The 27,117-nt window shown below is 42.8% G+C and overlaps 1 protein-coding gene and 1 long non-coding RNA gene across 2 annotated transcripts in view; one reads left to right on the forward strand and one right to left on the reverse strand.

Moving 5' to 3' along the window:
• LOC137376604 (uncharacterized) overlaps positions 1-2,217 on the forward strand; it is a 29,699-nt gene extending 27,482 nt beyond the window's left edge. Inside the window, exon 6 of the mRNA XM_068045481.1 lies at positions 425-2,217. Within this exon, the coding sequence (XP_067901582.1) occupies positions 599-1,294 (696 nt within the window). The 5' untranslated portion in view covers positions 425-598 and the 3' untranslated portion in view covers positions 1,295-2,217. The remainder of the gene's footprint in view (positions 1-424) is intronic.
• LOC137376605 (uncharacterized) overlaps positions 1-26,263 on the reverse strand; it is a 37,600-nt gene extending 11,337 nt beyond the window's left edge. Inside the window, exons 1-3 of the long non-coding RNA XR_010976287.1 lie at positions 26,140-26,263; positions 22,908-23,021; positions 13,092-13,184 (exon numbers count right to left, since the gene is read on the reverse strand). This is a non-coding gene — a long non-coding RNA (uncharacterized lncRNA). The remainder of the gene's footprint in view (positions 1-13,091; positions 13,185-22,907; positions 23,022-26,139) is intronic.
• Between the last annotated feature and the right edge of the window lie 854 nt (positions 26,264-27,117).

Raw genomic sequence — 27,117 nt, forward strand, 5'->3', positions numbered from 1 at the left:
CTCCTGTGATTGCATGGGAAGGTGCCATGGGAAGGGGATGAAGTGTCGGGGTGATAGAGGAGTGGACCAGGGTGTCGCATAGGGAACGATTTCTTCGGAATGCTATCAGGGGAGGGGAGGGGAAGATGTGCTTGTTGGTGGCATCATGCTGGAGGTAGCAGAGGATGATCCTTTGGATATGGAGGCTGGGGAGTAGAAAGTGAGGACAAGGGGAACCCTGCTGCGGTTCTGGGAGGGAGGGGAAGGGGTGAGGGCAGAAGTGCGGGAAACAGGTCAGACACGGTTGAGGGCCCAGTCAACCACAGTGGGGAGGAAAATCCTTGGTTGAGGAAAAAGGAGGAAAGAGAAGCGATCTCTAAATATAATGACAGCGATTGTAAATGAGGGATAGCACAGAATCAATACCTCTGGATTATCTGAACAGGATCAGAAAGATCCCGCTAAGGTATGGAAAGTTCTGGAAGATCAGCTCGGATTCCGCCTGGAATTGATGTCCTACAGGTAGCAGCCACAGGAATCAATAGACCAGTTTGATCGTAGATGCCGAAGTAAAGGCAACAAATGCCATTTTTTGGAAGTTGAGCTGTCAGCTTGAATAATGGAGTTGGTGGTCGTATCAATACCCATTGAAGCATTTCAAAAAGACCTCTTTGGGAAAAAGAAAGGTCACAGCATTGATGCACTGCTGGAAGATATCAGGAAATATGAAGCCATTGTAGCTGGACAACAGCACCTGCAAGCACTAGGTGCAGTCAACAGTATTGACACCATAACCAGGTTGAAAAAAGCAAGCACGCTGTGTTGTGGTAAGTGTGGTTTGTCCCACTCACGGCAGAATTGCCTTGCATTTCGAGACCTGTGCAAGGCGTGCGGTGTGAAAGGACACTGGGCCTGCTTATGCAGGAATTCCTGTTCTGACTACACAGCCAGAAATAACAGTCGGACTCAAGCAAACAGAAGACAGGCGCAGCAACACTGCAATAGCAGCAAGGAAAGCGCCAGAGACCTGTATAAACAGAAGCCGATACATGAGGTCCAGAGCAAACCAGACCTGGGACAAGACCCAAAGATGAATAAGTCTCAGTCAGAAGACGAGCAAGCATTCCACATTGTGAACTTGACACATCACGTTGGTAAAGTCCAACAACTGGAAGCTTTCACCACTATCACCATCACGCACCCAAAGAAATCTGGCAAACATACACTCAAGGTCAAGATTAACACCGGCGCTAGTGCAAATATCCTACCAGTCCGAATCTCAAAGATATGCACCGGAGTCGCTGAAGATCGGTGATAAACCGAAAACTGCCAAACTATCTGCATACAACGGGTCACCCATCCTTTGCAGTGGCACATTAACAATGCAATGCAGATACAGCAAGTCGGTGCGGAAACCACAAACATTCTACCTAGTAGACACGAGCAGACCAGCAGTGGCAGCACGACAAGCATGTAAGGACCTCAACATCATAACTATCCACGAGAGCATTGCTAAGGGGAAATCACCAAGGACCGGAATCCACGCAGACTCTGAACAGCATCAAATGGTGCATTTTGGAAACCCAGCAACTGCACAACTATGCCACGCCTTCACTTCTGCTCTCTAGAGAATCACGAGCACCACAACAAGCCCAAAGAGGCAGGTATCTCCATGAGTCCTCGACCTTGAGCCCCAAGCCTTCAGATGCGGAGGATGAGGAGAGGCGAAGGACATGCAATGTCCTGAAGAGGCAGAGGAGGAATGAGTTGAAGCATTGTCTATTGGCTCTTCGAGATGAGGTGCCGGAACTTTCCAAGAATGACGAGACCCCAAAAGTGGTCATCTTGAGAAAAGCAACAGAGTATGTTAGCAGGCTGACGGCAGAACAACAGAAAATGAATGCAGAGAGGGAGAAACTTCAGAAAGAATAGCAACAGGTGAGACACCAAGTCCCCGAGCAGGAGATGTCAAACCACCAAGATGACCTAATCTCTAGCCGTGTGTAAATAATTTTGAAGTTATCTCATGTTATGTGTTTTTACTGTTAGCATACAAGGCTTATCTTTGGAATGAAGGGGGATGTTGTGTGATTGCTTTTAAGAGTAATGTACCTTTAAGATCTGAGTATGCTAATGAGCCAAGTACCAGGACATAGTCATGTGACTACATGCCAGCCTCAGTCTGCTCCTGTAACATCTAGAGGCAAGTCATGTAAATAGATAGCTCTGCACTGTATATAATAGTTAGCTGTTAATAAACCTGTTTGAGATTTTCAACAACCTGGACTCCACGCATCTCATTTTGCATTGGACAACATAAAGAGCTTCTCATTACACTGACCACTAACAGAACTATCTTCTGCAATGAAATGCCTATCTCCCTAATGCCGGCTGACCACTGCTCTTCTCCCCTTTCCTACAAGTTGACCACAAGGACATAATTTATTCGCTCAACTCGACAGATCTGTAGACAAACACAGAGCTGGAATCGTAAGAGAAAGGAACGCCCCATTCTTCATTTTTGTGGTTTGGGAAAAGCAACTTTAACTTCTCAAATGTTTCGCATTTAGCTAAAAAGACATTGCACATCGCAAAAGAATGACAAAAACATTAATGCAATTCACTTCAATTATTATTTATGCTGTGAAATGGATATTCCACATACACTGTTACCAGGGTGCATAATTATTTATAAGGTACGAGTTATTTATTGTGGACGTCCCACTTCTTCAACAAATTAGTACGGGTATGATTTTCTGAGAAAGTTGGAAGGAAACCAGAGACTTTATTTATTTAGAGATGCTTAAACAGCAAAGCTGTAACATATCTTCAGCTCCGAGCACTCAGTGTTCAATCTCTGGAAGCCCCACACATATAATAAAAAAACCAAATGTTTCTGCTAAAAATGATCCTGTTGGCCAACAAGAGGCGAAAGGTTTTCAGTGAAATTGAAAGTTGTGACTGAATACTGATTCAGTTTTGCTGTCACTTGTAAATCTGAGAATAGTGCAGCACAGAAGGTGGCCATTCGGTCAATCAAGTCAGCAGCAGCTCTTTCGAAGAGCAATCCAGTTAGTGTCACTCCTCCCACTTCTTCCCCACATCCCTGCAATTTTTTTCTTCTTCAAGTATTTATCCAATTCCCTTTTGAAGGCTACTCTTGAAGTGGTATCCACTATCTTATTGGTCAGTGCATTCCAAGTCCTAACCATATTAATATTAATCCTGCAGTCACTCAGCAGGTCTGGCAGCATCTGTGGAAAGAGAAGCAGAGTTAATGTTTCGGGTCAGTGACCCTTCTTCGGAACGTTAACTCTGCTTCTCTTTCCACAGATGCTGCCAGACCTGCTGAGTGGTTCCAGCATTTCTTGTTTTTATTTCAGATTTCCAGCATCCGCAGTATTTTGCTTTTATTAATCCTGCAGTCCCTTGCTTCAATGCACCAGTCCATTTAGCACCCAATGCCTCTTGTAATTCCTTCCTCCTGTTACAAATTATTTTACAGTTCTGCACACTGAACTCCTTTTGCTATTGATTAAATTACATAAAAGATTAAATAAAGGAAGGAGAAATAAATTGCATTTTCCAGTACATACGAGCATACTAATTTGAAGCAGGAGTAGGCCACTCGGCCCATCAAGCCTGCTCCACCATTCAACAAAGTCATGGCTGATCTGATTGTAACCTCAACCCCACATACGCACCTACCCCCGATAACCTTTCATCCCCTTGCTTATCAAGAATCTATCTCCCTCTGCCTTAAAATATTCAAAGACTCTGCTTCCACTGCCTTTTGAGAAGGAGAGTTCCAAAGATTCATGATGCACTGAGAGAAAACATTTTCCATCTCTGTCTTAAATGGGCGACCCCTTATTTTTAAACAGTGATCCCTAGTTCTACATTCTCCCACAAGAAGAAACATCCTTTACACATCCACCCTGTTGTCATGCGAGGCCCCCACCTGCCAAGAATGAGGCACATTAATGTTGTCATGAACATTGATTTTAAACTGTTACTGGAGTGAAGAAAGGACTTGTTAAACAGATCAGCCGTGGCTGGAAAATACATTTGCATATTAACAGACAGTGATTGGAGGGACAAAGGACCATTCCCTGACACATTCAACCCACAATGGACCTTGATCACCAGGTATTGTGTGTAAGAGGAACATTCCAGAGACTGCTACGGTGATACAATCCAAGACATGGTTCGACCAGTTAGTCACATGACTAACCTGCTTGGCAACCTGGGTTTTTCTGAATTGTACAAATATTTTGAACTCAGAGAGTGTCTGTTTGCTCCTGGACTGAGAAGATCTCTCCTGTCTGCTCCCATCTCTTTCTAACATTCCTTTGAATCCACTGAAGACACATGAACCCCAAGAGAGAAAAGTCTCCTCCAGCAAACAAGGTTTAAGAAGAATACTGAGCTCCAATGAAAAGCAAGAGCTACCTACAATCAAGGACTCTACAGTGAGCTCGAAGAGCCGTAACAAAAACTCTTCAGATACTGCCTCAAACTTTTCCACTTTATTTTCCTTCTGCTCTTTTCTGTCTCTATTTGCATGCGTGTATTGCATATACATGCTAGCGTGGGCACGTCGTGTATCTGTAAACGTTAATCAAATTAGAGTTTAAGTTTAATAAATTTCAACTTTTCTTCTTTAAACCTAAGAAAGCCTGTTTGTGCTGGTTTCTTTGCCTTATAATTGGAAAGCGATGAACAAGGATTCACCAAGGGGGAGCTAAAACCAATGTGTTTAAAATTAAACCCTGTTACGGTAAGACCAGGTGAAGGCTGAGAGGGACTCCCAGACACCTTTCTCACATGGTCATAACACTGACACGACCCCTCAGAATCTTATCTGTTTCAGCCTCATACTCTTCTAAACTCCAGTGGACACAAACCTAGTCTGTCCAACCTTTCCTCATAAGACAACCCGCCCATTCCACGTATTAGTCTAGTAAACCTTCTCCGAACGTCTTCCAACACATTTACATCCCTCCTTAAATAAGGAGACCAATACTGTATAACACCGTTTATATCCTCAGGCTATCCCAAGATGTTTTGCAGCCAATTAATTACTTTTGAAGGGTTGTCACTTCTGTTTTGGATATTTCTGAATCTGGCTGTTTTTTTTCTTATTCTTTGTCTTCCCTTCTATTTTTGAATTTCAGGGAGTTCAATCCATTGTGTTTCATAAGTCTAAATGCTGAGAAGTTCCCAAAGAGCATCTTAGTTAGAGAGTCTGCTGTATACAGGGCAGCAGTAATCTGACCTGCTGTTTGTTGGATATGATAAGGGAACCTTATAAGAAAATCTATACATTTAGACCAACACAAGTACTACACATAATGGTGCTTAGTGCCACGGAATATTCAGCTGATAAAGTTAAAAAGAAACCCGCCAAATCACCCATCACGTTCGTCCTTGCCAAGATTCGCTGGCATTCTGTGCCCAGTAAAAATAGCCTTCAATATTTACTCCTTGCCTTCAAATCTCTCCACTGCCTTGAACCCTGCATGCCCTTCTAATATTCCCCACTCCTTCCACTCCACCATGCGAAGTCACTCTTTCAGTCATTATCCCTCTCTCCTCTGGAATTCACCAAAGCCACTTTGCCTTGCTGTTTTCCTTCCCTGCCTTCGGAATAACTCTTTTTCTGTGTTCTCAGGCTCCCACTTGCCCAGCTTAAAATTTTCCTCTTTCTTCCTGCCTTGCCAAGCTTTCGGTCACCTGTACTACTAACCTCTCCTCCTTTGGTTCGGTGACTGGCTTATTCTCCTCATCGACATGGGAGTAACTGTCTCGCTTAGAAGTTCTGTCCAGTCCTGACTGCTGCTCACATTAAAGTCAAGTAGAGCAAGGACCCTTGTCAATAGGCCATCTGGCACTATTTGAGCTTGGTTAATAATACTGCGAGATGTTTGCATTACTGAGTTTGAGAAAATGGTGAAAATGTTAGAACAATAAGAAAAGATGAATGAGGAAAGTCCCTAACTTTCCCACCACAGCAGCCACTCATATTTTAAACAATCCCAATGTTTTTCCTCTATAACCCAGCCTGACCGACCATTCCAAATCTTCCCATTCTTTGAGTAAAGACATTCTTCCTGAGAACTGTTTGAAATTTCCTTCTCGCTAACACCCAATCATGGTCTCTGGCCCTATTTTACTGGCTGAATTTCAAGGATTTTGACACATTTGAGCAAGTTGAGGGTTGAAACTTCTGTGCGTTGCTGAGGGAGGGCTACACTGTCAGAGGTGTCATCCTTCGGGTGAGATGCAAAAACTGAGATCCCATATGCCTAATGAGGCGACCATTAAAGATTCATGACACAGTAGCAACATGGATAAGAAACTGGCTGAGTGACAGGAAACAGAAGGTAGCAGTTAATGAGTGTTTCTCGGACTGGAGGAGGATTTGTAGTGGAGTTCCCCAGCGTTCAATGTTAGGACCCCTGCTCTTCCTGATATATATTAATGACCTAGACCTTGGTATACAGGGCACAACTTCAAAATTTGCAGATGATACAAAACTTGGAAGCATTGTGAACTGTAAGGAGCATTGTACAGAACTTCAAAAGGACATAGACAGGTTGGTGGAATGGACGCACAAGTGGCAGATGAAATTTAATGCAGAGAGGTTTGAAGTGATTCATTTTGGTAGGAAGATCACAGAGAGACAATACAAAGTAAAGGGTGCCATTCTAAAGGCAGTACAGAAGCAGAGAGACCTGGGTGTGTATGTGCATAAATCATTGAAGGTGGCAGGACAGGTTGAGAGAGCACGGTTAATAATGCATACAGCACCCTAGGCTTTATCAATAGGGGCTATTATGAGCTCACAGGACAACAGTGTTGCTTGCACTGTGTCTTTATTGAACTGAACTTGTGGTGTCTGCCTGCAGTGAGTGCCTCATGGTGGACGTAACATGACTACGGCAGGCCAGGAGGCACAATAGTACAGTATTGCATTTCTATCCCAAACAGGGGCATACAGTACAAAAGCAAGGAAGTTATGTTAAACTTGTATAGAACACCGGTTTGGCCTTAACTGGAGCATTGCATTCAGTTCTGGGCACCACACTTCAAGAAAGATGTGAAGGCATTAGAGAGAGTGCAGAAAATATTTACAAGAATGGTTCCAGAGATGAGGAACTTCAGTTACGCAGACAGATTGGAGAAGTTGGAACTGTTTTCCTTGGAGAAGAGAAGGTTGAGAGGAAATTTTTCGAGGTATCATGAGCTGCCTGGACAGAGTAGATAGGGCAAAACTGTTCCCATTGTTGGAAGGATCAAGAATAAGAGTGCACAGATTTAAGGTAATTGGTAAAAGAAGCAATGGTGAAATGAGGAACAACTTTTTTACGCAGCAAATGGTTAGGATCTGGAACGTACTGCCTGAGCGTGTGGTGGAGGCAGATTCAATCGAGGTATTCAAGGGGGAATTGGATTATTATCTGAAAGGGAAGAACGTGCAGGGCTATGGGGAGAAGGCAGGGAGTGGCACTAGGTAAACTGCTCTTTTGGAGAGCCGGAGCAGACACGACGGGCTCAATGGCCTCCTTCTGTGCTGTAACAATTCTGTGATTCTGTTGAGCAAAGACTAGAACTCTCCCGGTGTCCTGGCTAACATTCCTCCCTCAACTACTCACGCCCAAAACAGATTAACTGGTCATTCATCTCATTGCTGTATGCACATAAGAACTAGGAGCAGGAGTAGGCAATTCAGCCCCTCGAGCCTGCCCCGCCATTCAATACGATCATGGCTGATCTCATCTCGGCCTCAACTCCACTTTCCTGCCCGTTCTCCATAACCATATGTAAGACATTGCAATGAGCGAAATAGCTGCCACATTCTGCTACGTAGCAACAATAGGGATTGAAAAATTAGCGTTGGGTGGCAGGGCAAGATGAGCAATAAGCTACCTGATTTTCAGTAAAGTCAATTTGAAACAGTAATGGCTATTTTCCATTTTGCCCTATCCTCTCATAATAATTTTATCCGATGACTGCACTTCCACAACAATTTGTCATCTGTGAAACATAGAATCATAGACTGCTTACAGCATAGAAAGAGGCCACTCAGGCTGTTCTGTCTATGCCAACTGTCTCCAAGAGCAGCTCAGCTAGTCCCACTGCCCAGCTCTTTCCATGTAGCCTTTAAATTTTCTCTCTTCAGGGGCTTATCCAATTCCCTTTTGAAAGCCATGATTGAATCTGCCTCCACCACACTCTCGGGCAGCGCATTGCAGATCCTAACCACTCGCTTTTGCCATTCACCTTAAATCGGTGTCCTCTGGTTCTCGACCCTTCCTCCAATGGGAACAGTTTCTCCCTACCTATTCTGTCCTGCCCCTTCATGATTTTGAACACCTCTATCAAATCCCCTCTCAACTTTATCTTCTTTAAGGAAAGCAGCCCCAGCGTCTCCAAACTATTCAAGTAACTGAAGTCCCTCATCCCTGGAAGCATTCTCATAAATCTTGTCTGCACTCTCTCTAACGCCTTGACATTCTTCCTAAAGTGTGGTGTCCAGAATCAGACACAGTACTCCAGTTGAGGCCAAACCAATGTTTTCTAAAGGTTCACAATAACTTATTGCTTTTGCACTCTATGCCTCTATTTATAAGCCCAGGATCCCGTAAGCCTTATTAACTGCTTTCTCAACCTGCCTTGCCACCTTCAACGATTTGTGCACATATTCCCCCAGGTCCCCCTGCTCCTGCATCCCCACATGTCCACTTGTGGGTGAGAACAGAGCTAGGGAAACACTTTTGGACAAATTTACATCGTACCCATCACCTCCTGGGACATTAGAATTAGAATTTTAGAATTAGAATTAGAATTAGAATATTACAGCGCAGTACAGGCCCTTCGGCCCTCGATGTTGCGCCGATCATCTGACCTACACTATTCCATTTACATCCATATGTCTATCCAATGACCACTTAAATGCCCTTAAAGTTGGCGAGTCTACTACTGTTGCAGGCAGGGCGTTCCACGCCCCTACTACTCTCTGCGTAAAGAAACTACCTCTGACATCTGTCCTATATCTTTCACCCCTCAACTTAAAGCTATGTCCCCTCGTGTTTGCCATCCTCATCCGAGGAAAAAGACTCTCACTATCCACCCTATCTAACCCTCTGATTATCTTGTATGTCTCTATTAAGTCACCTCTCCTCCTCCTTCTCTCTAACGAAAACAACCCCAAGTCCCTCAGCCTTTCCTCGTAAGACCTTCCTTCCATACCAGGCAACATCCTAGTAAATCTCCTCTGCACCCTTTCCAAAGCTTCGACATCCTTCCTATAATGCGGTGACCAGAACTGCACGCAATACTCCAGGTGCGGCCTCACCAGAGTTTTGTACAGCTGCATCATGACCCCGTGGCTCTGAAACTCGATCCCCCTACTAATAAAGGCTAACACACCATATGCCTTCTTAACAGCCCTATTAACCTGGGTAGCAACTTTCAGGGATTTATGTACCTGGATACCAAGATCTCTCTGCTCATCTACACTACCAAGAATCTTCCCATTAGCCCAGTACTCTGCATTGCTGTTACTCCTTCCAAAGTGAATCACCTCACACTTCTCCGCATTAAACTCCATTTGCCATCTCTCAGCCCAGCTCTGCAGCCTATCTATGTCCCTCTGTACCCTACAACACCCTTCGACACTATCCACAACTCCACCGACCTTCGTGTCATCCGCAAATTTACTAACCCACCCTTCTACACCCTCATCCAGGTCGTTTATAAAAATGACAAACAGCAGTGGCCCCAAAACAGAACCTTGCGGTACACCACTAGTAACTAAACTCCAGGATGAACATTTGCCATCAACCACCACCCTCTGTCTTCTTTCAGCTAGCCAATTTCTGATCCAAAGCTCTAAATCACCTTCAACCCCATACTTGCGTATTTTCTGCAATAGCCTACCGTGGGGAACCTTATCAAACGCCTTACTGAAATCCATATACACCACATCCACGGCTTTACCCTCATCCACCTGTTTGGTCACCTTCTCGAAAAACTCAATAAGGTTTGTGAGGCACGACCTACCTTTCACAAAACCGTGCTGACTATCGCAAATGAACTTATTCTTTTCAAGATGATTATAAATCCTGTCTCTTATAACCTTTTCCAACATTTTACCCACAACCGAAGTAAGGCTCACAGGTCTATAATTACCAGGGCTGTCTCTACTCCCCTTCTTGAACAAGGGGACAACATTTGCTATCCTCCAGTCCTCCGGCACTACTCCTGTCGACAATGACGACATAAAGATCAAGGACAACGGCTCTGCAATCTCCTCCCTGGCTTCCCAGAGAATCCTAGGATAAATCCCATCTGGCCCAGGGGACTTATCTATTTTCACTCTTTCCAAAATTGCTAACACCTCCTCCTTGTGAATCTCAATCCCATCTAGCCTAGTAGCCTGAATCTCAGTATTCTCCTCGGCAACATTTTCTTTCTCTACTGTAAATACTGACGAAAAATATTCATTTAACGCTTCCCCTATCTCCTCTGATTCCGCACACAACTTCCCACTACTATCCTTGATTGGCCCTGTTCTAACTCTTATCATTCGTTTATTCCTGATATACCTATAGAAAGCCTTAGGGTTTTCTTTGATCCTATCCGCCAATGACTTCTCGTGTCCTCTCCTTGCTCTTCTTAGCCCTCCCTTTAGATCCTTCCTGGCTAGCTTGTAACTCTTAACATGTGTTAAGTCACTATAAAAATGCGAGCTATTTCCTTTCTTGCTCTTTAAAGTCATAGAATCTTACAGCACAGAATGAGGTCATTTGGCCAATTGGGCCTGTGCTGGCTCTTTGAATGAGCTATCCAGTTAGTCCCACTTCACACAGAAAGTCTGGTGAGTTATGGTGTCACTGCCCTCCCAAAATAATGTTTTTGTGTGAAGCAATTTGAAAAGTTTTTACAACGTGATAAGAAGCAATAAAAATGCTTTTTTCCCCACTTTGAATTAATAATAATCTGAGTTCCCAAAAGGCAGAGATTTCTGGGACAATTGGAGCGTTCAAGAGTGAGATTGATGGATTTTTGTTGGGTAGGGGTATCGAGGGATATGTAGCAAAGGTATGTAAATGGAGTTGAGGTACAGATCAGCCAAGATCTAATTGAATGGTGGTTCAAGCCCGAGGGGTTGACTGGCCGCTGCTTGTTGCTATGCTTTCTATACCATATAATATTTTGCACATTTTGAGGAGGTCCCTTTAATATTCTGACTGCAAAAGTTAATCCTCTCTAGTCTTTTCTCACACCTTATCGCCTTTACACCAGAACTCAGTCTTGCTGCTTCCCTCTGTTCCTTTTGCAATGCAATGTGCTGTGGAGATGTTGGCAAACGACACGACACACTAAATATAGCTAAAAGTTGGCTAGTTGCATTCAGTTTGGCCTCCATTACTAATACTGAAGAGCCACTTAACACTGATGTGTGGGGAGAAATCCTGGCAATATTTTTGTGTGCTCAGTACATTCTATAAGAACCAACTCCAATACTGCGGTCTTCTGCATGACCTAAGTTTAAGAAAGAGACTTACATTTGTATTGTGCCATTCACAACCACCAGTCTCAAAGTGCTTTACAGCCAATGAAGTACTTTTGAAGCATAGCCATACTTATAATTTAGGAAACATGGCAGCTAATTTGCACATAGTATGTTCCCGCAAACATCAATGTAATAAATGCCAGATAATGATTTTGCGATGTTGATTGAGGGATAAATATTGGCCAGAGCACCAAGGATAACTCCACTGCCCATTATCAAAATAGTACCATGGAATCTTTGATGTCCACCTGAGAGGGTAGACATGGCCTCAGTTTAACATCTCATCTGAAAGACAGCACAGCACTCCCTCTCTACTACACTGGAGTGTCAGCCTTAACTTCTGTGCTCAAGTCCTAGAGGGGAACTTAAACCCACAACCTTCTAACTCAGAGACAGCAGTGTGACCAATAGAGCATAATGACACATGACTACATGCATCCTTTGTGGCTTTAATAAATGTTGTCTCCCCCACCCCCCACTACTACCCTCCACTGTCTGCAAAACACAGTGACGACCCAGATTGTTATTGGAAACAAGTGCCGAGGGCTGCATGGACTATTCAATTTGTCATATGCCCCACAATTGTCTCTTTCCAGATGTACAACCAGTTGTGGCTGAGTCATTGCATCTCCATAGCAATGGAACATGCAAGGGCTATTGGTGGCCGTATATGGAAATACAGATACTTCTGTGATACCGCACACTTCACTTTCAACCAGACGCCCGTGAGCATTTGACCGAAACAATGGCCCACATTTTGCGATGTCAGCGTTGGCATCATTACTCCTCTGAAACTGACAGCAACTTCTGGAATTCACACATGTGCAGTTAAACACGGAAATCCATATGTTTCTGTCGGGAATTCTATGCTTCTCCTGCTATTGAAGTCCCCCCAGGCTACAATCGATTGGAAATCATTGAACTGGAGGGAACTTGCATTTTTACACTCCCAGTCTCACTGTAAAACCCCTTGAAAAAGTTGCACCTTGTTGAATGAGGTGTAACTGGGTTTTTAATGGGGTACTAAGTTCATAATTACAGCCAAGCAGGCTCATTGGCCCTGTAAAGATTAATTTAATATCTGTTAAATGTCAATTTCTCCACATAATTTAGATACTTTTGAAATAATTTTGTTTCCGTTTGTTATGATATTTTATCTTCTACCCTAATCCCATGTGTATCCTAATCATTTATTTCACAATCTGTAAAACTTTAATTAAAATTGAAGGGATTCAGTGGTTTTTACTTCCGAGTTTGCTGCTTGTGAGAATACTTCAATGTGATTGGCTGTTTACCCTACCTGATGACATCACTGCTGCTGGACACCTGGAGATCCCCTTGACTTGGTGCCAGATTCAAACTGGAATTGGAAAAGGGGAAAAGCACACCACAGAGATCTCTGTGGGGACCTTTCCTCGAGGTCAGCAATGAGGGCTGTTGTTATGCAAAATCTGGGTCAATAGGTTTCTCCGCCCACAACTTGGAATAGCAATTGCATTTTTGATTTTTTTTAAAGTTGTTCACCTACCTTACGCTCTTATCTTGAATCCCCTGCATTATTAGGATCCTTGCACTTTTTCACAGAGACACCGTGTGCATATGGGAGGCCAGGGTGGTGTTCCTTTAAGAATAGTACAATATCCAATTATATTCCCAAATTGGTAGACAAACAGATTAGAAGAATAATACTTTTTAAAACTGTTCGCAGTAAGGGTGATCTATACTTAGAATGGATTTTGAGGTAGGTACTGGAAGCAAAAATCTTGGAATAATTTGGGAACAGTTGAATGCTGTGAATGAGTGGACTTTCATTTTTTTTTCCTGAATGGATGAACTAAGCCAGACTAAATTTCCTCTTCATCTGCGTTATCTACTCACATTGGGGCGTGTGATATCTGGATGTGGAAAGGACCCTATTCAGATCTAATGGCAGACATCCACAGTTTAGGTTTTATAAGTGACATAGTTATGGGAAATGATGATGTCCATATGTAGTTTTGTGGACCGAATGAGAGATTTACCCATTGATAAATGTGAAGATGCATGAAATGTGTGGAATCTATCTGGAAACCTGCAAATTGTGTGGATCTCTGTGTGGAGATAAAGAATTCAGTGTGGCTGGAAGGCATTGCTCTTACATATACAATCTGCCTGTACATAACACAAGCTGCACATTGTGAGCAGTTGATTTAAGTCCGAAGCGTTATTTGTCTGGTCAGGAAACCATTTATATAAGCCATCGCCTTTGATAATTGGAAAGTCTGAGTCATTGGCTTGGCCTGGGAAAGGCAGCAATCGAGGTTTCCCAGAACTTTGTATCAGTTCATCAGCCCTTTTTAATTGTCAGAAAGTGATCAGAGAAAAGGCGCCAGTTAAACTATTGCAGAAACTATTACCTGAAGACAAGAGCTGCTCTGAATCTGCCACTCAGAAACTTTATACAACTTTCATCAAATTTCTTAAGAAGTCGTTCTTCCGAAGGGTAATTAAACCCATTTAAGATTATCTTTTTGTTTTTATGATTAATGTCCTCCTGGTTACAGATTACTGCAATTAAGGCAATCCTCAAGATATTCATTTCTGTTAAACCAGATCACGCAAAAAGTACAGCTTCTGCTCTCAATTAGGACGACACAGATGTCATCAATACAAATCAATTTAACAAAAGTGCTCCCCACCACATTGTCAACATCTTGCTCATGTTTAAATACAGTTTCACAGGTACCAGCTGCCCTGCCGTACTTACCCATGTGACCATTCTTCATGTAGGAACCTGAGCAGTGAGCATCAGCACGTCCTCAAATAACCAATGGGCATCACAGCCACACCCGATCCTCGCCTCCTCCTATATCACCAGTGTGTGTTATTTTCCAGCAGGAGTAACTGGATACTAATTTGAGAGCAGGACCTCCCCACACCAGCTTTGGGGAAATCAAGCTCAATATAAAACCCCTGGCACTGCCTAGTTGTAATAGGCTAACCCCTGAGGATCTATGAAAGAGAGGCTGAATGTGTGAAATGTACAATCCAGACAGACCATGAGGCAGATAATGTGGTCAATTCCAAGGGAGATTTGGATATTTGAGGGAGCGAGTGATTTGTTTTTGGGACAGGTCAGACAGACAGCAGAATCTTTACTGGTTCTGTACTTTCCCATAATGCTGCATATGGCTCAGTAACACAATGGGCAGTAAGCCAGTGAAATCTCCAATGAATGCCTCACAAACCCGGGTAGTCAGGAACCATAAGTGCTCTCTTCACATTTGCCCAATGTTGGATCCGCTGGTGTTAAGGACACCAGATCATTTAGCAATAGGGAAGCCCCATTAGGCCGAACAATTCTGCCCCATATTCAGACTTAAACCCATCTACCCTTACAATGCTGAGATGCTGTTCCACCTATAGCTTATGTTGGATGCACCCAAAATGCAGTCTGCCATCTTCTTTGATCTGGCTTGAGAATCTCCCACTGAGTCCTGCTGGGTTATGGGGATAGAACAGAAAAGTGGAGTTGTGGTAGATCAGCCATGATCTCATTGAATGGTGGAGCAGGCTTGAGGAGTCATAAGGCCTACTCTTGCTCCTATTTCTTATTTTCTTATGTGCCATATGCAAAAAACTGACCTCAGCTGTTTAAAGTTCCCCAGCCTGGAGGATCTGGAGACAAGGTTTCCTGATTGGTAGGTTTTGACCAATCAGGCAGCTATCCTTTTCCTCAAGGGAGAGGAATTTTAAAGAGCTGAAGCTAATTCAGGGCAGGGAGCGAATGGGGTAAGGGAGGTGGGTATGACATGGGGGAAAGAGAGGGAGAGGATGAGGAAAGGGAGGGGGTAGGACCTGGGGAAAATATCTTGCTTTTTGGTGAAATGGGTTCTCATTTTTTTTGTGCGTGGGGGTGGGGGGGGGGGGGGGGGGGGGTGGGTCTTGCTTTATTGTGGTTGGGATCACACATTTTGTATTTATTATGGTCCTGATTTTATATATATGGGGTGTCTATTTTTGTGCATGGAGATCTCACCTTTTGGGTGGATGAGAGAAACTGACTTTTAATACCATCATACTACCACTATGTAGTGGGAGAATAGATTCAATGTCCTGCTGCTGACCTTGAAGTAGGCTGCCTACAAAGATCTAGCACGCTCTATGGTATGATTTCCACCTTTTCCAATATTAATTCATTCTGGCGCCAGCTATAGGAAATCTCTGGTGCCCAGCAACAGGGATGTCATCAAGCAGGCTAAACAGCCATCAAAGTGAAGAATTCTCACAAACAACAAACCAGAAAGTGGCAATCAGTATTTATTGTTCACTTTCAATAATTATACAGAAAGCAAAATAAAGATTGGAACATACACACAGGGTTAAGGTAGAAACTGAAATATAAACAAATGTTTTTAAAAAATAATTTATAAAATCTATCAAACTTTTAGCGTGGAATGAAGAAATTTGAAATTTCATAAATACAAAATTAGTTTTTCAGGGTCAAAGGTGTTGTTTAGTGGTAATTATGACTTAGTACACCATTATAAACCCAGTTAAATCTCATTCAACAAGGGTAACTTTTAACAGTGAGACTGGTAGCGCAAAAGTGGGAGTTCACATCAAATCAGTGATTTCTAATTGATTTCCATCAGCGAGGACTTCAACAGCACACCCTGTGGCATAGCAGGGAATCACTGACAGCAGCTTCTGGGTTTACTAGTTTACCTGTGCATGTGTGGACGCCAGAAGTTGATGTCAGTTTCACGAGTAATGACAGTGAATGCTAACAGTTTCACTGTCATTACAACCCCAAAATCCAGATTAACATCTTTTTCTATGCATACTAGACTTGATAGGGGACTATTACATTCTACATGTAGTTGAGGCACCATGAAGGAAGTCACTGGGTCCAGCGTTCCAGCTGACTGCTATGTTTATTCAAGAAAGAGTCTTGCTAATTCAGCACTAATGCCATTTTTCATCTTAGGTGCATTAGAATGGAATATGCAAAATAACAAAAAGGCTCAGATTCATTACCTAATGCACTAACTTTAACCTTCTTGTGTCAATAAATGTCATCCAATCATTTATGCATAGAAGATTAAGCAGCCTTAGGGTATTTCCTAGGGCTATACAATAACTAATACTAGAACGGACATCCTGAAGTATTATGTGTCCTGCTATGATGATGTATCGTGTTCAGTATGAAATTATTTCATGCTATTTTGCCCAGCCAAGAGAGTCAGATCAGCCGACTCCATTTTCAATGTTCTTACTTGCAGTTTCCCATCACATGCGGGACAAAAAGCAAACAGTCTTGAGTTTCTATCTGTGGAGAGGAGCTTAAGGAGATTGTAGAGCTGGAGTACTAATTCAACATATTTGGATGCCAGACTGCTGCCTGGGATGGAGACTAACGTGAGCTCTTGTATATTGGGAACAGATGGCCCTTTCCAGCAACAAAATGAGCGTCAGATCGCAGTGTGATATCAACACCTTCCTGGATAGAATTTTAATAAGCCTCCACTCAAATAAAACTTCAGTACACTGTCAAAATCTACAATATACTTCTTCCCAAGTAATTGTAAGTAGAATTGCATGCACAAACAGATCAGGAGGATTGAACTCAATTGGACACCCTTCTCTTTAAATACATGGTTTCCAGTTTTCTCCAAATGTGTACATTTAGTACACACAGTGATTGTGCAGCACTTACTGCCTTCACTCTGATTGCCACCCCCTTGTTATTAAAGAACTATAATGCATATACAGTTCACACTCTCACGAGACCTCAAAGCATTGTTAACCACAATTGCAAGAGTCTTCGCCAGCAATTTTATCTTCTCACACCACACTGCCCTCTTAACACTACTACCCTGTTTTCAACCAAGTTGCCTTTGATAAGTGATTAATTCATTCTTTTGCTTATCACCCACTGGCTTTCTGGTTTGCAGGTGTCAACTCTTCCCTGCTGTGATATCTGGTCCCGGGATTTCATTTAATGCCATTCCCTCTGGCAGTGGTTCAAGGGTTCACCTACCTAGGCTCAACTATCACCAGTAACCTGTCTCTCGATGCAGAAATCAACAAGAGCATGGGAAAGGCGTCCACTGCTATGTGCGGGAAAATGGCGCACTGACACAGAACACAAAGGTCCGAGTGTATCAAGCTTGTGTCCTCAGTACCTTGCTCTATGGCAGCGAGGCCTGGACAACGTATGTCAGCCAAGACCGACGTCTCAATTCATTCCATCTTCACTGCCTCCGGAGAATCCTTGGCATCAGGTGGCAGGACCGTATCTCCAATGCAGAAGTCCTCGAGATGGCCAACATCCCCAGCATATAGACCCTACTGAACCAGCGGCGCTTGAGATGGCTTGGCCACGTGAGCCACATAGAAGATGGCAGGATCCCCAAGGACACATTGTACAACAAGCTCATCACTGGTATCAGACCCACCAGCCGTCCATGTCTCCGCTTTAAAGACGTCTGCAAACGCGACATGAAGTCCTGTGACATTGATCACATGTCGTGGGAGTCAGTTGCCAATGATTGCCAGAGCTGGCGGACAGCCATAAAGGCAGGTCTAAAGATTGGCGAGTCAAAGAGACTTAGCAGTTGGCAGGAAAAAAGACAGAAGCGCAAGGGGAGAGCCAACTGTGTAACAGCCCCGACAACCAATTTTATCTGCAGCGCCTGTGGAAGAGTCGTCACTCTAGAATTGGCCTTTATAGCCACTCCAGGCACTGCTTCACAAATCACTGACCACCTCCAGGCGCTTACCCATTGTCTCTCGAGACAAGAAGGCCAAAGAAGAAGAATTCCCTCCTAAACCCAAGTGCCATCTCTGCTCAGCCACTGGTCCCTTGGACCAGTTGGAGAAATTTGACCTCGTTTTGTCAGTCACTAGTTGGCAAGGCTATGACTTTAAGCTGATTGTCATGACTGTTTGAAATCGTCTGTTACCAAGATTCATGTTACCAAAATCCAAGTTACCAAGACCCTTATTTTCCTTTCTTTACAGGCAAATATTAACGATGACTTTTCTCCCCTGACCTCTCCAGTGGCTGCTCACACTTGCTTAATTTATTGTACACTTACTCTCCAATCTTACCTACTCTGCAATAATATAGGAATGCAGTTACAAAATGTTTCCATCTGCCGATTTGGCTCCTCTCTGTACTACCAAATATTTCTAAAACAAATTTGAGAGCAGTAAATGTGAAAGTCTCCACAGCTAGTTTTCATAAATCATTCTTATTGTCGAATAATTTGTCATGCCGCGTTTATCTGGTTCTCTCGTAGGGCTTTAAGTATGCGCCAACCTCTTTGCTTAACCTCCACCGCCATCTGCGCAATATAACAGGGCAGCCCTAACAGGGAAATATATTTTTTTCAACTCATTTTCATCAAGTTGTTGTGATCAGGAATGTACTGCCTGAAAGGGTGGTGGAAGCAGCTTCAGTAGGAACGTTTCAAAAGGAAATTGGATAAATTCTCGAAAAGAAAAAATTACAGGGCTATGAGGAAAAAGGAGGAGACTGGTACAAATTGGATAGCTCTTTCAAAGGGCAGGCACTGACATGATGGGCCAAATGACCTCATTCTGTGGTGTATGATGCTAAGATTCGTACGGCATGCCGTTCTGAAGGCAGCAAGCCATTCTTGGACTGGTGGTAGTTGATACCCTGATATCTTGCCTAAGTGACAAGGTAGTCCAGCCATTGCATTTTGGTGCATTAATTTACCAAGTGGGTGCCTCACCACCCAACCTCAACCTCTCCTCCTATATGCACACCCATTCGGAGGTTATAAGCAATGGCAACAAGTTGGAAAACCTGATCAATACTTCACTTGTCCATCCAAAAGCCTAGTTGCACTTTCACCATCAGCCCAGTTGAGCTCAGCTCAGACTAGGTAGTAAACTCATGACCTTCCTAGACTGTAGGCTGAATGGCCTACTCCTGCTTCTATTTTCTATGTTTCTATGTACGGTTCAACCTTGCACCTTCTGGTACATTTGTGTATGCTGGTGGGGAGGGGGGCTTAAAATAATTTCCCAAAATATATATATCCACACATACATGTCCAGTGCATATTGATGCATTATTAGCATTTGTAACGGAAATGCAAAATCATGTGTGAAGCAACTGATATTCATAAAATATAGGATACATCAGGTTATTCCATGTAATGATAGGTCTAAAAGCAGTCCTGTGAAAAGCAGGCCTTTAATGGAGGGTTCAGTTTCCAGGAGCAGTGGTCCCATAAGAGCACTTGAAAATTCTAGTCTTTTCCTGCCAAAATTTCTGGATGAAGATGTTAAATTGTGCCTTTTACTGTGCGTTTGCGACTTGCCGATTTTCTATTTTGATCTCAACTGGACTGATAGTGGATTTGCAACATTTGGCTTCTCAATCTCAAAAATTAAAATATTGATCCCGCGTCTCAGTGCTCCCACAGGAACATGGGAACATTGGAACGGGAAGATGAGATGAGTTTGCAGGACCATGGGAAGAGAGCAGGAGTGTGGGACAAATTGGATAGCTCTTTCAAAGAGCAGGCACAGACATGGTGGGCCAAATGGCCTCATTCTGCGCTGTATGATTCTAAGATTCATTACGGCATGCTGTCCTGAAGGCAGGTGGTAGTGATAGTCTGATATCTTGCCTAAATGACAAGAAAGTCCAGCCATTGCATTTGGTGCATTAATTTACCAAGTGGGTGCTTCACCACCAAACCTTAGCCTCTCCTCCTACATGCACACCCAGTCAGATGTTGATAGGCAATACCACATTGCTGCATTGCAAGTGTCTATAATTCAAGAGAACTTCACTGGCTGTAAAGCAATTTGGAATGTCCTAAGACTATGAAAGACATCATATCAATGCAAGTATTTCTTTTTTCTTATTTTTTTCCACTAGTGTGTGAGACTAACCATTGAGTGCCAGTGTATGATTTGACCATATGGACAAAATAAACCAAACCTTCAGAACGTCCATTGTCATGCAGACCCCCACCTGCCAAGAATGTTGTCATATGAACATTGATTTTAAACTTGCTGGGAAGAAGAGAAGGCCTGTTACAAGGGCTGCCAGACACTTAGCTGAATAACATTTGCATACTAACAAACAGTGCTTGTGGAGACAAAAGGACCATTCCCTGACACATTCAACCCACAATGGATTTTGATCACCAGATATTGAAGGTGTAAGGAAGAGCATTCCAGAGACTGCTAAAGTGATACAATACACAAAAGCCAGAACTGGTTAAACCAGCTGGTCACATGACTAACTGGCTGGTCCAGGGTTTTTTGAACTAGCCACAGAATTCTTGAACTCAGAAAGATTGTTTGCTCCTGGAGTGAGAAGATCTCTCCTGTCTGCTCCCATATCTTTCTCACAAGCCTCTGGACCCACTGAGAACACATGAACTTCAAGAGAGAAAAGTCTCCTACATCAAACAAGGTTTAAGAAGAATACTGGGCCCCAATGAAAAGCCAGACCTCCCTACAATCAAGGATTTTACAGCCAGCTCAAAGAACAGTAACCAAAGCCCTCTTCAGATATTGCCTCAAACTTTTCCACTTTATTTCTTCTGCTCTTTTCTGTCTCTATTTGCATGTGTGTATCACGTATGCATGCTAGCGTGGGCGCGTCTCGTATCCGTAGGCCTTAACCAAATTAGAGTTTAAGTTGAATAAAGTTCAACCTTTTTTCTTTAAACCTAAGAAAATCTGTTTGACTAGTTTATTTGCCTTATAATTGGGAGTTAGTGAACAAGGATTCACTAAAGGGGAGCTAAAAAAAACAGTGTATTTAAAATTAAACCCTCTTACGGTAAGACCAGGTGAAGGCTGAGAGGGAACCCTAGACCCCTTTCTCGCCTGGTCATAACACCATGAACCACATTCCAAGTAAGACAGTGATGGATTGGCCATGATCTCGTTGAATGGCGGAATGGGCTTGAGGGGCTAAAAGTACTAACCAGCTATACCACTGTCATGTTTCAAATTATATTGCTGCACATACCAGTCTTCTATCTCCATATATGGCAGCTAATGAATTGATCAGGAGGACACTACCACCTGCAAGTTCCCCTCCAAGTCACACACCATCCTGACTTGGAACTATATCGCTGTTCCTTCATTGTTGCTGGGTCAAAATCCTGGAACTCCCTCCCTAACAGCACTGTGGGTCCACATCAAATGGACTGCAGTGGTTCAAGAAGGCAGTTCACCACCACCTTCTCAAGGGTGTTTAAGGATGGACAATAAATGCTGTCCTAGCTAGCGAAGCTCGCATCCCAAGAATGAATACATTGAAAAAAGAACAATTTCTTATTCCTTTGAGACTGGAGCAACAGCAAGTTAAACAGGTGGTTGATGCTTTGGGAGGGTTTTCCAATATTCTGGGAACAAGAGATGTCACACAATCACCTCTGTAATGAGTGAAGAGACTTAGCATGACCAGAAACATTAGAACTGGAGACGTATTGCTAAGCACTGCATTACTAATGCTGGACTCAACTTTCCAGCTACCTGTCATGAGTCATACCCTCTATTCTGTTGGATGTATAACAGGAAAGAGATTGTATGAGACTGGCTTGTGACTACGTTTGCTTTGTAAATTTGTGGTATTTGAAGATGGACTTATGGTCATTTTTTGTATTCATTTTTCATTTTTACTTGACAGTGGCTAACTAAGCTTTGAAGACGCACATTATGAATCCTGTTCTTGAATCCAGTATTCCAGAGATCCAAGCAATTGAGACAAGCTTTGAAGTGGGCAATGATCCACAGCGCTAATGAAAACACACAAATGCAGACTTGGAGACTGCTAGCATTCAAGGCTCTGTTTGTGCCAACAACATCGGGACGAGTTAGATAATCAACCACCCAATATAATGTGCATTCTGGTTTTCAATAGATTCCACAGAGACAAGATATGACAGCAATAACTTTACTGTTGTCCATAGGTCAACCAACAGGATATCTCCTTAAGCAATGACATTTACGGATTGGGAAATTAACACAGGATGGACGGAGGAGGGTGAAATAAAGGAGGTGGGTTCAAAGTCAAACCAGGTACAGAAGAGAAATAAGAGAGGGAAAGAAGGATTGATTTAAGAGAGAGGAAAAAAGACAGAAAGGGCAAGTAAGAAAAAAAATGTAAAATTTCACATTTTTAAAATCACCCTGAAAAATTCAAAACCTGAACAATGACACTCCCCACTTGTAACAGTTCTAGAGAGATTGATTGGCAGTCATTTACACTTATCACCCTGTATTTATGCTTATAACGACAAAATTACTGGAACTGTCTGAAAAGATGTGTCCAGTTCCATGAAAAAATTGTACTTACTCATTTCACGGAAAAATTGAGATTTCACACATCTGTCTCTGCTAGCGGATAAGATTCACCAAGTGAGAGGCCATATCAGGCAAAAGACACATGAAAACTTTCGAAACCGTATTTCTAAAGATGAAGATACACGAGTCAGGTATCAGAAATCCATAGGCCGGACATATAGTACAGGGAATGACCATTCAGAGAGGAAGGAAAGCACAGTAGAGGCTGGGTATGGTAGCACTGTGGTTAAGCTATGGACTGGTGATTTGGTGGGGGGGCAGGGCTGCTAATAAAACCAACAACAGAGTTCAAATCCCACTATGCAGTTTGAATTCAACTCTAAAAATCTGGACAGTTTAAAAAAAAATGTCACTGCAAAACTGTTGGATTGTCATTAAAAACCCAACAGTTTCATGAATGTTTTTTTATGAAGGAAACATGCTTGCTTACTCAGTCTGGATTTTATATGTGACTCCAGTCCTACAGCAACATAGGTGACTTTTTATATTTCACTCATAGGATGTGGGCATCACTGACAAGGCCAGAATTTATTGCCCATTCCTAATTGCCCTTGAGAAGGTGGCAGAGAACCAACTTCTGGAAATACAATTGAGTGACTTGATAGGTCATTTCAGAGGGCAGTTAAGAGTCAACCACATTATTGTGAGTCTGGAGTCAGATGTCGGCCAGACTAGGCAAAGACAGCAGATTTCCTTCCCTAAAGAACATGAGTGAACAGTATTTACGACTGTGTGGAGGCTTCATGGTCACCATTACTGCGACTAGCTTTGTAGTCCAGATTTATTTAAGTGAAATTAAATTCCCCAACTGCCAAGGTGGGATTAGGAATTCGTCTCCAGATCATTAGTCCACACCTCTGGATTACCAGTCCAGTAGCCTAACCACTATGCTATCAGAATTGTCTAGTGATGTGCCTTAGCAAGTCACTCAGTTGTATCAAAGTGCCACAAAAAAACAAGACCTTCAAGGTGGTTGAAGAAGAAGGCCCACTAACAGCTTCTCAGGGCAATCAGGGATGGGCAGCAAATGCCGTGTTTGTCAGCGACGCACACATCCCAAGAATGAATATAACAAAAGATTAGCTTCCACGGATGCCAATTTGGATGATACAGGAAAGCAACAGGCAAGACTTGCAAGTCTCTCCCCCATTGTAGCAACTGGAGTGACCATGAAGGAAGCCAGTAAGGAGGAATTTCTGGAAATTAATGATTAAATGCGTGGTCTACCCTTGACAGAAACTGTGAAAGGAGCATGCTTGAAGGTCTATATTCTTATAAGGGCTTCCTTATGTTCCTAGCATTGAAAACATTTAATTCCCAATAAAATGATCACCTACCTTCAAGAAGTTGAGGTTAGGTTTGACTTGAGGGAATGCTGTAGTGCTGGTTTTTGATGGCCATTGTTTTAGTAGTAGGGGTGAATGGAAAATTAAGTTTTACAAGTGAAGCCTTCTGACTGTTCAAGGAAACTTATTTCATTGCACCACTTAGATGAAATTACCTTTGGGTCTTGTGAAACATCTAATTTCCATTTATTCCAATAAAAAATTTTGGTTTTCATCCAAAGATACGTGAAAATGCATAGCTAGTTACAAGATTTGCGATGGGTTGCAGGACAGTCTCGCATCAGTGGCCTCCTATCCTGGAAGAACCGGCAGCTCTGTCAGGCCATTGCTATTCAGTGAGAGAAGGGATGAAAGGGCTGATCTGTGTCTGCTCATGTGTGGGTAGGAAATTGGCTGAATGTGCCTACCTCGGCTCAGTGGGTAGCACTCTTGCTGCTGAATTGTGGTTTCAAGTCCCATTTCAGAAACTTGAGCATGTAATCCAGATAGACATTCCAATGCAGTACTGAGGGAGTGCTGCACTGTCGGAGGTGCTGCTTTTTTGGATGAGACATTAAATCAAGGTTCCGTCTACCCTCTCAGGTGGATGTAAAAGATTAAGTCGCACTATTTAGAAAAAGAGCAGGGTAGCTCTCCACAGTATCCTAGCCGATATTTTTATCCCTCAACAAACATCACAAAAACAGATTATCTGGCCATTATCGCATGGCTGTTTGTGGGATGTTGTTGTGCGCAAATTGGCTGCCACATTTCCTACATTACAACAGTGACTACCCTTCAAAAAAGGCTTTGAGACAGCTGAGGTTGTGAAAGGTGCAAAACAATAAATACAAGATTTTCCTTTCTATCTGTCTTTCTTTTTTTCTGATCCATGAGAACGCCTGGAAGGAAGTGGAACCACGACATTTGAGAGAGGAAGTGATATTAACTGTTGGCGCTGTCCCTGTGGAGAGGTTGGCTGCAGGTGCCCTTCAGCAGATGATAAAGCTCGGCAGCCATTCACAACCCAGGGAGATAGTTGACCTTGTTCATTGCTCTGGTCAAAAGACTGAAAAATAAGAAGGAAACAGCCAGGGTATCTGCTCCAACTCAACACTTAGTGACACCTTGTGGAAAATAAACCTGTGTGGGCATTGGGTAAAGAGAGCAATGGGTTTGCTTTAAATGGTCACCAGGAAGAGCCTCCCAACAAAGTCAGGTAGCTCACACATGAAGTGGGATTACTGGGACAAGGTACTTGGGGGTGGGGTTTCCTCTGGAACTGTACTCCAGACTAAGTCACTGCCTTTGGGAATGGAAGGGAGGAAATGGATGGTGAATAAATTGCTATTAAATAAAGAGTGGTCTTAGTAGAGTTAAAGCTAAACTTCAAGCTAGAGGAGGACAATCCACATAATTTCTCTATTTGTGTCCTTCTCCTTAGAATGATCTTTTTTATGAATCTATCCCACAGTCAGGAAAGGAATTTTATTTTTAAATTCAATCTATCATTGTGCTTTGCTCCTCAGTAGATGTCCAACTAGGTCCTAAATAGACACAGGAAAGAGCATTGTAACCGATAGCAATGGAGTAAACCAGATATGTAAAAACAAGCCGAACAAGACAAGGGGCCAACATGGGGTTGGAAGTAAGTTTCTTTAAGATAACAATAAAAATAATAATATAATTTTATCATTGCTAAGCACACCATCCCCTTTATCTTAGCTCAACTGTCTCTGCATCCGACATGAATTGGAGAATATGATTATATAAATTCTATACTCATTTACTCTGTCATTACAGGATTGAATAGACTCAGTTTTCACCAAGTCATGGTTAAATATAAAACTTCTCAGCCAGAACAAATGAGCTATAAATATAATAAATACATTGATTAACCTTTTGAAGACTTCAATGCACTGACAATTTGGCTCAGTCGGTAGCACTTGCATCCCCTTGAGGATCGGGTTGTGGTTTTCAAAGCCCCTTCTCAATGTCTGATATAAGCTGGCACATCAGTACGATGCTGAGGAAATGGGGTAGTGGAGGAAGTGCCTTGGTTGAAAAGTTAAGCTGAGGCCCTGGCAGTTCGTTGAGGTGGGTGCAAAGTCCCTGTGGCGCTATTCCAAGAAGGGAGCTTTCTTGGCCAGCATCAAGTTAACCATTCATCAGTGTTTGTGGGATCTACCTGTGTGCAAAATAGCTAGTGTTGTGAAACAGCAGTGGCAGCATTTCAAAGCATTAATGTATGTGAAAGTTCATCGAGATGTCTCAGAGAGCTATAGCAGGGTGTTATATTGTCATGCAGGCCCCCAACTGCCAAGAATGAGAGACATTAATTTCGCCACATGAACATTAAAACTTAAAATTGTTGCTAGGAAGAAAAGAGGACCTATCACAAGGAATTGCCAGGCCCCTCGCCAGAAAGACCTTTTTGCACACTAGCAGACAGTGTTGGAACAAAGGAACCCCAATACACAGAAGACATGGTCAGATTAGTTTAGTCACATGACTAACTGGCTGTTGGAGTTTTTTTGAATTTTAACTTGCCACAGAGTTTTAAAACTCAGAAAGCTGTTGGCTCCTGGACTGAAAAGACCTCTCTCCTATCTGCTCTCAACTCATTCTTACCAGCTTTGGAATCCATTGAAGACACAGGAACCCCAAGAGAGAAAAGTCTCCTACAGTGAACAAGGTTTAAGAAGAATACTGGGCTCCAATGAAAAGCAAGAATTATCTCCAAAAGGACTACAGTGAGCTCAAAGCACAGTAACAAGAAACTTTTCTGATATTGCCTCAAACCTCTCCATTTTATTTTTCTTCTGCTCTTTTCTGTCTCTATTTGCATGTGTGTATCGTGTATGCATGCTAGCGTGG

This window comes from Heterodontus francisci, chromosome 13 (genome assembly GCF_036365525.1).
Source record: "Heterodontus francisci isolate sHetFra1 chromosome 13, sHetFra1.hap1, whole genome shotgun sequence".
Classification (NCBI taxonomy): Eukaryota; Metazoa; Chordata; class Chondrichthyes; order Heterodontiformes; family Heterodontidae; genus Heterodontus; species Heterodontus francisci.